At 35.9% G+C, this 13,110-nt stretch overlaps 1 protein-coding gene across 1 annotated transcript in view; it reads left to right on the plus strand.

The window, feature by feature from the left end:
* LOC137629783 (twitchin-like) overlaps nucleotides 1–13,110 on the plus strand; it is a 224,471-nt gene that overhangs the window by 80,816 nt on the left and 130,545 nt on the right. Inside the window, 6 exon segments of the mRNA XM_068361418.1 lie at nucleotides 780–824; nucleotides 2,172–2,207; nucleotides 7,764–7,908; nucleotides 8,548–8,784; nucleotides 11,401–11,540; nucleotides 12,568–12,684. Of these exon segments, the coding sequence (XP_068217519.1) occupies nucleotides 780–824; nucleotides 2,172–2,207; nucleotides 7,764–7,908; nucleotides 8,548–8,784; nucleotides 11,401–11,540; nucleotides 12,568–12,684 (720 nt within the window).

Here is a 13,110-nt window from a genome sequence, read left to right on the forward strand (position 1 = left end):
TTTTGCATATTAATTTATTAATAGAAATTTATAGAAATACCGTATTGTAAGTCAATTTAAATAGGATATTTGCGTGATATTTTCTTTTAATATTATTAAAGGAATTATAGATGTATATAATCATATGGATTTTAGATTTCATATTTATACAAGATTAAATTATCTTTATCATATATTTCAATTGTAATTTTAATATTCGTAATAGTGTTACCACGTCTTTCCTTGCCAATTAAATGTGGCTGTTTTGCTCAAATTTGTGAATATTTGAATTCAGACTATTTCATGAATGTAATTAATAGTATTCTAAACTTATTTTGAAACAAGTCGTGAAAACCTCATGTATTCTAACCTCAATATTTCATGCATAGTTTTGAGGACTACGTCAGGTCAAAACATTCGCGATTCTTTCCTGCGGTCAGCTATCTGCTCTTCACGTTTTGCAGTCTCAGCCTCACGCTTCTACTACTCTTCACTAACACCAAAGATTAACTCACCTATCACTGACCCATTAGGAAAAAGACAAACTACATTACCTCAATCTACATTTTCTTGAGTGTCCTTTTCGTCTCAGAACACCGAAAATGTTTTCAAGCTACTCTTTTTCCAAACTGACAATGCAAACTGCTTATTTTTTCCATTTTTTCTCCAAAAACACTGTACCCTTAAACACTTTTTTTACCTCACACCTATGTAATTATTTTTCATCACACTAGAGGGCAGCAGCTCCCACTGCTGCAATGTGTCTTTGATATTGAAAAGAATACCTTTGTTCCCTTTAGGGCCAACGCAAATTACGCCCAGGAGAGGTTATAGATTGGACCAAGGTAACAGCGAGGAGTATTATCCCTTCAGTAACCAATGGACTGTTGCCCCCTTTTTCTCTCTCATTGCCTAAATGTGCATCTATCTATCTATCTCTCATTGCCTGTGGCCCTGTGCTAGGATATTAAGATTGGCACTGGCATATGGATATTTTCCTGCCCGTTATAATAAGCTGCTGCATATATATGTATATGTTCTGGTATACAGTATATATAGGCATTTATATAGGCATGTGCTTAACTGTATGAAACCTTATGACATGAATAATGTATTATTATGTATGGTTATGATTATTGGAATTACATACACTTGGCTTCTTTAAGTTGTCTTTCTTTAGTTCTTGATACATTTTTTGATATTTTATTTTGAATAACTTTTATTCATTATTTATAAGTCAGCATATACAATCATTTTTTTTCATTTATTAAAAAGTGTTAACATTTATTTGCTAAGACAGTAACTCACTTTGCACAAAAGAAGATAATTTTATTCGAATTCCAATAATACCTTTTGCTTTAGACAACTATTTTCATATCTCTTTACCTATTTAGTACAAGATCATCGTCACGTTAAGAGATGTGAAAATGACCCTTATTGAAGCTCGACTTAAGAACTAATTCCCTCTGCAATTATCTTCCATTTATCTGACCCATTCCAATGTGTAAACAAACCACAACAGCCTAGTTGTTTTTCCATTCATTAGTTGTAGATATTCCGTTGTTCAACACCATTCATAAGGCACATTTCCAACAAGAAAACTAACTGCACAGAGTAAAAACTAACTTGGTACCCTCAGCAATGCAATGTTGCTGATATTTCCCTGTAGATATTATCGTCTGATTCTCTGATCTAACGACGACATATGTATATATATTTAATATATTTTTCAGGTGGCCTAATCGCCTATCTTTTTCAATGTTGCATCTTGCTTTGCAATCAGTGTCTTAATTACATTTACACTGTATAGTATATTTTTTTTTTTCAAAACTCATTAATCCGTCGAAGGTGTATTTTTATGTTGACAAGTCTTAGATTTTTTTTCCTTTCTATATTGTCATTGTATATATTTCTGGCTGCTTCACAATATTGACAAGTTTTAGAACTTATTTTTCTTTTCTATATTTTCATTGTATATATTTCTGGCTGCTTCACAACATTGACAAATTTTAAAACTTTTATTTTTCCTTTTCTCTCTATATTTTCATTGTACATATATTGCTGGCTGCTTCAAACTGCCCCTCCCCCCAGCGGGAAATTTCAGGTAACCCTTGTACAGTGTAGTTCCTTCCATTTTTTTTTCCATCCTGAATAACATTCTATCTCTTTCCCGTTTACATCGACATCTTCAGGGAAAACTTAAACCCGGAGAGCAGGGAGCCAAACAGGTGAGCCGGATTAAAAAAAAATGATAAAAAAAACAAAATGTGGCAACTGTGTCTAAAGTTCCCTTAAGAAAAATAATTTCGTCATTGGAATGTTTTAAAAAGAGTCTAAAATATTTTTTGACGTCCTTTTCTTCTGTCATCTTTCCCCCTATTTTATCTTTATTATTTTGTCTTTTATATGTCTATTTGATGCTGGTTTTTTGTATTTGTTTTTTGTTATTTGCATCTATTTATATTTGTTTTTTTATTATTTGCATCTATTTATTTGTTTTGTTCTTGTCTTGTTGCTTTTTCATTGAGACGTTTCTTTGTATTTTCTATTTTTTATGTCAAATTTATTTGTTTTTTTTGTTTGTTTTTGTTTGCTATTTTTCTGTCTTCTGTTCATCTTTCCGTTTTTCAGGCCAGATAACAGATTACACAGAAATATTTTTCATTGTCTTTCAATAAAGTCAATGAAGTCCAAATTTCCTCTAAAATTTGTAGTTTACTGCTTTTAATTTCAATGGTTTTCTTTTTTATTTTATTTTTTCAAAATAGTAAAAAAAATAAATTCCAAAATTTCTCAAATTTTTATTTTCACTGGCTGCGTTTTGATTTAATTATATATTTTTTATTTGCTTATTTTTTCTTTTTACGTTCCAATATTATTTTTGTTAAAAATGTTTTTAGCCACATATTCTAGTCCAAAAACGTTTCTCGCCTGAGATCCCTCGGGAAAGAAAGCAGAAAGAAAATTTTTTTCTATCCCAAACGTTTTTCAAAGTTGATACTTCTTCCGTCCACCTTTCTTTTTAACCCTTTTGTTCATGCATTTCCTTCATCTTCTTATTCTTCCTCTATTATTAAAGACCTCATAAAACATTATCATAATCTCTTTATTTTCCAGTATTTATTTTGCTCCTCAGTGCTGTACTTGTACTATACACGTCCCTGTGTTAGCCTTTGACAAGTATCATTCGCGTATGGAACCTGCCTTCAGCTGCCATGTCTCTGATTTCAGTTCAGTTCAGGTATAAAGGTCAAGATCAGGTCACAAGAGCTTTATTATGGTCAATGCAGGTCAAGATGTGAATGGAAACTTGATTTTGGTATCACAGATATAAAAGAGGAATTGACTAATAAAATGCAGAATTGTATTAATTCAATCAAGATTTTAAACAAATACTTTTAGAAAAATCACAACAGTCGAGATTAATTAATTTGTAATGACCCAAATTTAATGATTTCTGAACTTACCTACTAAGAATGATATGATCAGGTTGGTCAAGAAGGTATTACAGTAAATTAAGTCATATTTATTCATTGCTTGAAAATAGATATTAATGAATTTTTTTTCAAATTTATGGAAAGCGAAAGCAATGTAGAGGTACTGTATATTGAAATACAATAGAATATGATACATTTACAATAAATGAAACCCCTCTCAGACTGTACATTGCAATTAAACAACAGATGAATAGTATAATTAGGAATATTAAGATCCATTTGAAATTTATTTACTAGTAGAATATAATAAATTCCCAAAAATGAAACTCCTTCTAAAAATATACCTTGCAATTAAACAAGAGATGGATCATAATATTAGGAATATTGGATTCAGGTTGAAATTCATTTAGTAGCATAATATATTGAATTCCCAAATATGAAACTCCATCTCAAAATATAATTAAAACTCAGATTAATAGCATTATTAGAGGCCCTCTGAACACATCCTGTGATACCATGAACAAAGATAAGACTAATTTAAAGACTAATCAGAGAGACTTTAATCAGGTGGCATAGCAGCATGGTGTTTCTATATGCCAATGAACGTAGGTAAACATTATGTCCTTAGGACCTAAGATCCTTGCGAGATCAAGTAGAAGATTTAACTCTCACTTAGCTCCATTTGTTGATAATGTAGCAATTGTTAATTTCGCTCATTATGCAATATTTAATCGTATCGGTTATTTGTGTAATAATTCTTAGTCACTAGAAGTCTAATCATGCAATTATCTTAGGTCTAACACCATACTAGATAAGCAGCACAAAATTTGTCTTAATGCATTCTCTTTTTTAAAAAATCTACCTAAACTGAAAGCTAAATCCACACCATATCTCGTGTCTTATGACATTTAAAACCAACGCTAAAAGTGAAGGCACAAGCTTAAAATCTCAAAAACGCTAAAAACCAAGAAGTTTTATCGCTAATATTATTCTCTTTAAAATTCTGAGAATCTCTCTCACTCAATGCAGGGTTTAGAGACCATCCCGGGGGACAGCAGATGATATATACATCGTTATATGAAGCAGATTCTAAAAAAAAGAAACCAATTATTATTAAAAATCTATATTTTCTTTATCTAGGATATGTTTCTATGTTTGATTATCTATGTATTGTCTATGATTAAAAACATCTAAAATAGCTACTTCTAAAAAACAATATTCCTTAAGTCAATCTAAATTGCCATAAAGGGAAACTTCGTCATTTCGCTCAAAACCGAAAAAAAAAGCTTTCAGTTGCTTTTTTAAAACTTATACTTAGCAAATGCCCTTCGTCTTCCTTTTGGGTTGTACTGCTTCCTGTCTACAGGCATTTCTTATTTTTTTTTGTATCTATCTCTCTCTTTCGCTTTATTATTGTTTATTGCACGGCGGAAAGCTCAGGAGAGATAACGCGTGCTCTCAAGCTCTTCAAGTCAGTTATCACCTCTTCCTTATTCTCTCAGTCTTTTATTTTTATTCCGCTCTCTTGTTATTCCTCTTATTTAATGACATCTTTGTATATATAAATCAATTAAAAAATATCGTACTAACATACTACTACTTAACGTCTCACCTTCTAAACTTGAAAAAGAAAAAAATTCTACATTTTTAAAAAAACAAATCGAAAATTCTTTAATTTTCATTTATAACTCGATCTTTTGGTAACGCAGACTCGCTTGAGACCCGGAGAGATTTTAGAAGACGACCAGGTTGGATCATTTATCTTGGCTTTTCTTTTTTCTAATGTTGAGATTTTGACATAAGATTAAAAAAAAAAAAAAAACAAGAAAGTATGTCACAACAGTGCTATGCTACTGACTCAATTAACTTAAAAAGCAAATTGCATTCCTGGCTTTTTTAAAAATCTAAGATAAACAATCATCGGCCTCCTCCTGGGAGAGAGGAAAGTAAACAAACAATGGGAAGAAATAAAAGAAAAGCTATTCAATCATTAATCGATGTGGGACTGAAAGGCGCTTCTGGAAAACGCCAGTTGACGGGTGGAGACGACACAAGGCTCCCTCCAATCAGATCCGTTCTCGAAGTGCCTCTCATCCCTCGAACCAAAATGCGCTAACTCTGAACTGCAAACAGCAGCGTTTTTAGCAAGTACCCTCTGCAATGCAGAGGAGATCTTGAGCACCGCTTCAGTATATAGTATTTTTTCTCCCCCACCTCCCCGTTTGTTGTTGATAAGCTGTCACTAGGGTTCTAAAGCCATCGCTAGGACCTCTTAAACCGTTACTAGGAACTCTTAAGCCATCGCTAGGACCTCTTAAGTCTTCGCTAGGACCTCTTAAGCCATCGCTAGGACTTCTTAAGTCGTCGCTTTGACCTCTTAAGTTGTCGCTAGGACGTCTTAAGCCGTCACTAGGACCTCTTAAGCTGTCGCTAGGACTTCTTAAGCCGTTACTAGGACCTCTTAAGCCATTGCTAGGACCTCTTAAGCCGTCGCTTGGACCTCTTAAGCCGTCGCTAGGATGCTAAGACATCTTTAGCTGTCACTTGGACCTCTTTCCCCTTCGGAGCAAGTAAAATCAATGTTTTCATTGGTTTGCCTTTAAAAGTATAGTTACCCCTCGACATGACTTTATCAACAAAAAACGGAAAGTGGGGTTGCAAATATTGGTTGCTTATTCATTCACACAGCATGTTGCCTTTGTTATTTAAGTTTACATCTCGACATTATTCATCCGATTACTTGTCGCTGGTCAAGGAAAATGCATATCAAGCCATTGTTTTTATCTTCCATTTTTCCTTTGATCACTGAAAGAAATCTGCCTAAACTTCTTTATATCATGCAATGGCTTGAAATGCTTTACCTTGCAAGCGGCTAAAAAAGTGAAGCAGCATCTTTGTACAAGTGACCTGTTGATGTTTGTTGAAAGCACCTCCTTCTTTAGGTTTCCCCAGTCACCAATAGTAATTATTTGAGCCAATAGTATAAATGAAAGATTGAATAAGAAAATCATCATCTCTACAACTGGGGAAACTTCAAGAAGGACGGCGCAGCGTAGAAGATATCTCTCGAAGATATCATAACCCATCAGGAGTTCGTCTGACCCAAGACTGAAAAAGCTGCTTTCGATATATAATCCTCTTCAGTGACTATCTTTCCTGTCTCTCTCTGTGTTCAGTGTATGTGCGATGTATATACTGTTGCAGTTATTCGTAGCCTGAGCCTTATTTGTAAATGATGGTGGTGATTTTGTAGATAATATCATTGTGATTTTGTAGCTCATTTGAAGTAATATTTTTCCCTGGAGAGTTTTTGCCATCTTTGTCGAACTGAACCATTAGATTTTAATCAGTGATTCTTTCATTGCTGTTAGTTTTTGGTTTATTTTTCTTATTTTTTCAATTGGGAAAACAATTGTTAATAGGACATAGTTTTCCTAACCCAGTTCAGTTTGACTAAAGAAATCTGGCACATCTCCGTAGAATCACTTAACAAAAGTAAGATAAGTAGTCAAGAGTATTTTTGTAGATTATCATTGGACACGAATGTTATTACTTATTTCTTCATATGTTCAGTGTCTCTTTTTTTATATATCAGATTAATCAGAGAAGTGAAAACAAAAATTTACTATGTCTCTTCAATATACTATCTGTGACGAACTTTTTTCATGATGCATACGATCATGTTTATTTGTTATTATATTTTTGCCTATTTTATTTTCTCTCTTAGTGGTTATTTTTAACAAGTCATATACGAGACAGATCAGTTCCTTTCCTACAGAGATTTTGTTTTATTTCAAAAGATCTTCTTTCAATGAAACTTACTGTCAGGTTTTAACTATAATCATAAGGTAAGTTTTATTAGAAGAAAAAGATCCATGGGTGTTTAATTCTCTCTCTCTCTCTCTCTCTCTCTCTCTCTCTCTCTCTCTCTCTCTCTCTCTCTCTCTCTCTCTCTCTCTCTCTATCATGAGCTCCTCCTTTTCCTTAAAATCAGGTTTCGTGGACAGGCAAACAAGCGAACTGAAACGACAAGTTCTGTTTGTTTCCCATCCAGTGCCGTTTCGAGTGAAACCGAAACGGTGAAACTGGAACGATGGGCCCGAAACTGTGGAACCCACCAAATGAACCACATAAAGTTCTTCTTCCTCTTACCTGATCTATGAATATTCCCCTTTACAGCCTCACATGTATCCTATGGATCTAATTCTTAAAAAAAAAGTAAAAAAGTTAGGTAAAACGAAAAATAATCGAAGAAATAAAGCTAATGCAAGTGTCGACTTTCTTTTTTGGGGGGACCTTTCCCCCACCCCTGTCTCTTGAAATCGATGTCAACTTCGACAACAACAGCGTCGACGTCCTAGTAGCGACGTGCGGAGACCCTCCGTGCAAGATGACGAGAAGATGGACAAGCCATCTACGCCTCTGCGCGTCATTGGCAAACCTGGTCCGCCAGTCATTGTTGACGTGCAGCAGAAATACACAGCTGTTGAAGGTGAGTTTTTTTTGTAACTGTCTCTCTCTCTCTCTCTCTCTCTCTCTCTCTCTCTCTCTCTCTCTCTCTCTCTCTCTCTCTCTCTCAGCTCTTGCTTATGTCAATCAAAAACCTTATTACTGCTCTCTCTCTCTCTCTCTCTCTCTCACATCCTTACAATTTCCTAGGTTAAGTTATTTCCCTTATTTCTCTTTCTGGATTACAATTATTAAAGGGCTGGAGATTTTCCCAGTATGAGCTTCTTTATGAATAGACATATATTTAAAAAACAAATCTGCCATTTCACTGACTTTCATTTCAAATCAAATCCTCTATTCCATTGACTTCCATTTTAAAACAAATTTTCTATTTCATTGACTTTCATTTCAGATCAAATCCTCTATTCTATTCTCTTTCATTTTAAAACCAATTTTCTATTTCATTGACTTTCATTTCAAAACCAATACGCCATTTCATCATCAGCTTTCTTTTCAAAGCAAATCCTCTATTTCACTGACTTTCATTCAAAAACAAATCTGCCATTTCATTGACTTTCATTTAAGATCAAATTATCTATTATACTGACTTTCATTTCAAATCAAATCGTCCATTTCACTGACTTTCATTTCAAAACAAATCCACTGTTGCATTTCCTTTCAGATCAAAACGGCTATATTGACTTGGTGATCGAGGGTAACTCGATTCCCAAGATCAAGTTCTTCAAGGGCTTCACGGAGATCATTGAAGGGGGTCGTTACAAAGTCCACACTGACGGTGAAACCAACACTGTCACGCTGTGCATCAGGAAGACCAAACCCAACGATGAGGGCAACTACAAAGTGGTCGTCACCAACGAACATGGAGAAGACTCTGCCGAAATGGAGTTGTACGTCTCAGGTAAGATGAACGGCTGATAGGTCAATGTAGGTCTTGTCATCTTTTGAATGAAGTTGTACGTCTCAGGTAAGATGAACGACTGATAGGTCAATGTAGGTCTTGTCGTCATCTTTTGAATGAAGTTGTATGTGTCAGGTAAGATGAACGGCTGATAGTGCAATAGAGGTCTTTGTGTCCTTTTCTGAATGAAGTTGTACGTCTGGGGTAAGATGAACGGCTGATAGGTCACTGTAGGTTCTTGTTGTCATGTTTTGAATGAAGTTGTACGTCTTAGGCAACATGAACGATTGATAGGTCAATGTAGGTCTTGGCGTCTTCTTCTGAATGAAGTTCGTCTCAAGTAAGATGAATAACTTATAGGTCAATGTAGGGTCCTGGCATCTCCTTCTGAATGAAATTGTATGCTTTGGTAAGATGAACGACTGATAGGTAAATGTAGGTCTTGGCGTCTTCTTCTGAATGAAGTGCGTCTCAGGTAAGATGAATGACTAATAGGTCAATGTAGGTTCCTGGCGTCTCCTTCTGAATGAAATTGTACGATTTGGTAAGATGAACGACTGATAGGTCAATGTAGGTCTTGGCGTCCTCTTCTGAATGAAGTTGTACGTCTCAGGTAAGATGAACGGCTGATAGGTCAATGTAGGTCTTGTCGTCATATTTTGAATGAAGTTGTATGTGTCAGGTAAGATGAACGACTGATAGGGCAATAGAGGTCTTTGTGTCCTTTTCTGAATGAAGTTGTACGTTTGGGGTAAGATGAACGGCTGATAGGTCAATGTAGGTTCTTGTTGTCATCTTTTAATGAAGTTGTACGTCTCAGGCAAGATGAACGATTGATAGGTCAATGTAGGTCTTGGCGTCTTCTTCTGAATGAAGTGCGTCTCAGGTAAGATGAATGACTGATAGGTCAATGTAGGTTCCTGGCGTCTCCTTCTGAATGAAATTGTATGCTTTGGTAAGATGAACGACTGATAGGTCAATGTAGGTCTTGGCGTCCTCTTCTGAATGAAGTTGTACGTCTGGGGTAAGATGAACGACTGATAGGTCAATGTAGGTCCTTGGTGTCCTCTTCTAAGTGAAGTTGTACGTCTCAGGTAAGATGAACGACTGATACGTCAATGTAAGTCTTGGCGTCCTCCTCTGAATGAAGTTGTGCGTCTCACGTAAGATGAACAACTGATGGGTCAATTTAGGTCTTGTCGTCATCTTTTGAATAAAGTTGTAAGTCTCAGGCAAGATGAACGGCTGATACGTCAATGTAGGTCTTAGCGTCCTCTTCTGAATGAAGTTGTACGTCTGGGGTAAGATGAATGACTGATAGGTCAATGTAGGTTCTTGTTGTCATCTTTTGAATGAAGTTGTACGTCTCAGGTAAGATGAATGACTGATAGGTCAATTTAGGTCTTGGCGTCTTCTTCCGAATGAAGTGCGTCTCAGGCAAGATGAACGACTGATAGATAAATGTAAGTCTTGGTATCCTCTTCTGAATGAAGTTGTGCGTCTCAGGTAAGATGAATGACTGATAGTTCAATGTAGGTTCTAGGTGTCTCCTTCTGAATGAAGTGCGTCTCAAGTAAGATGAATAACTGATAGGTCAATGTAGGGTCTTGGCATCTCCTTCTGAATGAAATTGTATGCTTTGGTAAGATGAACGACTGATAGGTAAATGTAGGTCTTGGCGTCCTCTTTCGAATGAAGTTGTACGTCTCAGGTAAGATGGACGACTGATAGGTCAATGTAGGTCTTGGCGTCCTCTTCTGAATGAAGTTGTGTGTCTCAGGTAAGATGAACGACTGATAGGTCAATGTAGGTCTTGTCGTCATCTTTTGAATAAAGTTGTAAGTCTAAGGCAAGATGAACGGCTGATATGTCACTGTAGGTCTTAGCGTCCTCTTCTGAATGAAGTTGTACGTCTGGGGTAAGATGAACGACTGATAGGTCAATGTAGGTTCTTGTTGTCATCTTTTGAATGAAGTTTTACGTCTCAGGTAAGATGAATGACTGATAGGTCAATGTAGGTCTTGGCGTCCTCTTCTGAATGAAGTTGTGCGTCTCAGGTAAGATGAATGACTGATAGGTCAATGTAGGTTCTTGGTGTCTCCTTCTGAATGAAGTTGTACGCTTTGGTAAGATGAACGACTGATAGGTTATTGTAGGTCTTGGCGTCCTCTTCTGAATGAAGTTGTATGTCTTGAGTAAGATGAATGATTGATAGGTCATTGTAGGTCCTTGGTGTGCTTTTCAGAATGAAGTTGTACCATTCAGGTAAGATGAACGACTGATATGTCAATGCAGGTCTTGGCGTCTCCTTCTGAATGAAGATATATGTCTCAGGCAAGATGAACGACAGATAGGTCAATGTAAGTTCTTGTCGTCATCTTTTGAATGAAGTTGTACGTCTCAGGTAAGATGGACGACTGATAGGTCAATGTAGGTCTTGGTGTCCTATTCTCTCATGTCTTCTTCTCTTGTTTATCCTTTGAGATTCACTTAGTTAATCTCTATTGGTTTACCTGTTTACTATCTAGATCATTTATTTATTGGAAAGACCTATAACTCGCATGTCTTTGAAAACGTCCCTCTCACCCATTCATCAACCTGTCCATTCTCCACCAGATGCCAGTGGTATGGATTTCCGTGCCATGCTCAAGAAGAAGAAGTATGCCAAGTGGAAGAAGGATAACGAGGATCCTGACTGGGGTGACCTGAAGGAAACCGAGAAGGAAGTAAAGCCTCAGCTCAGGAAGGTCGAAAAGGTAAGACCCTCGATTTCGAGATGCCGCGATGACCTTGACCTTTTAACTCCCGTCTATCTCTTTCTCTAAATTCTATTTTTTTCCTTTTCTTGTGAATCATCATGAAACAGGATTAGTAAAAGGGGTCGATGAGAAAATTCACTGCAGAATGTACAAATGAGATTGAAAAAATGTAACAGTTCTGAAGCGAAGATATGGAGGGTGCCGTGACCCTTCGGGATGATGGCGTTCGAAGCGATGCAACTGACACGGACTTTGCCTTCGTTATCATTCAAGTTTTGACACTTGATATATATGTGTATAACATTTTATTTTGCAGCTTCCCCTTTTTTGTAGACACCTCCTGTACTACTGTCTTTCCCCTCTACTGAGAGACCAAGTGGGACTGATTTCATTATCCCAACCCCTTATTGATAAGGTAGTGACACAAGCTTCGTTTCCAGGACAAACCTATAGATGGCAGGGCTTTCTACAGGTGCAATTTTTTTTTAATGCATGAAATTTATATTTTATTTTTTCGTGTGTGCTTCTAGATTCAGAGTTGATTTTCATCTTAATTTTGGTTAAAAATCTTAATTGATTTAAATTAAAAGACTGTGTTTTAAATAGACTCTGTAGATATGATCCTACTTTAAAACTGTCTTAACTAAATATGACTTTGCTTACTTTAGAAACCAAAAATAATTCATCATTAAATAAGATTTTAAATAGAGCATTTTATAGATTTTTTATCACTCATTTTTAAAAATAAATGTAACTGAGTTACCATTTTCTTTTTAAATCCATGACGTGATTTTTCTTGTGCCAAAACCATTTATTCAACATCTCCCCTCAAAAAGAGAGAGAGAGACGGACTATGTAAGTATTCAAAAGTGACGTTTGGCTCCAAACACCAGTCTTCACCGAGGAAAACATCCACTCACTGACGTGGAAGAATGTTTTTTTTTTTTCTTTTCAAATCTTTTTGTTGGTAGAAATTGGGTCTTGCTAACTAGCTCTTCTCCCCCTCACTGGGTGGTGTGTGCAGGAACCCCCAGCCCCCAGACGGCTTAAGCCTCCGGAACCCGGCGCTCGCAAGTCGTCACGTGATCTTTCGGAGCTTATTCCCGACTGGCCTGACTTGAAGGCTGTCAAACGTAACAGGGTAAACAAAAATAAAAAGCGGAAGAAAGATCGCCCTGGCTGAAACACGCTATTTCGGGCACCTTTCTATATATTTTCAATTCCTTATCCTTTTTATTTTTTTTTTCATATTATTATCAAGTGTATGGCTGTTATTTGCTGCTATCCTTTTTTATTTACTTTTATGCTTTATTTTCAATTCATCTTCAAGCTTATTTTTATTTATTTCATTTATTTCTTTTATTTTTTGGCCGTTAAATGCTTTTCATTCTCAGTTCAACTTCCTTTGGTTATTTTTTTGGAAATTTTTCTAGAAGTGAAAATTACTCTTTTATGTTAGTTATTAAAAATAATTTTCTTTTTTTCTTTTCTTTGATAATAATTTGCATCCTTTTTCGGGGACGTATGGAAATTTTGGTGGCTAAATCGACTCCTGTTTCTTTAAGCG

Source organism: Palaemon carinicauda, chromosome 37, assembly GCF_036898095.1.
Source record: "Palaemon carinicauda isolate YSFRI2023 chromosome 37, ASM3689809v2, whole genome shotgun sequence".
Classification (NCBI taxonomy): domain Eukaryota; kingdom Metazoa; phylum Arthropoda; class Malacostraca; order Decapoda; family Palaemonidae; genus Palaemon; species Palaemon carinicauda.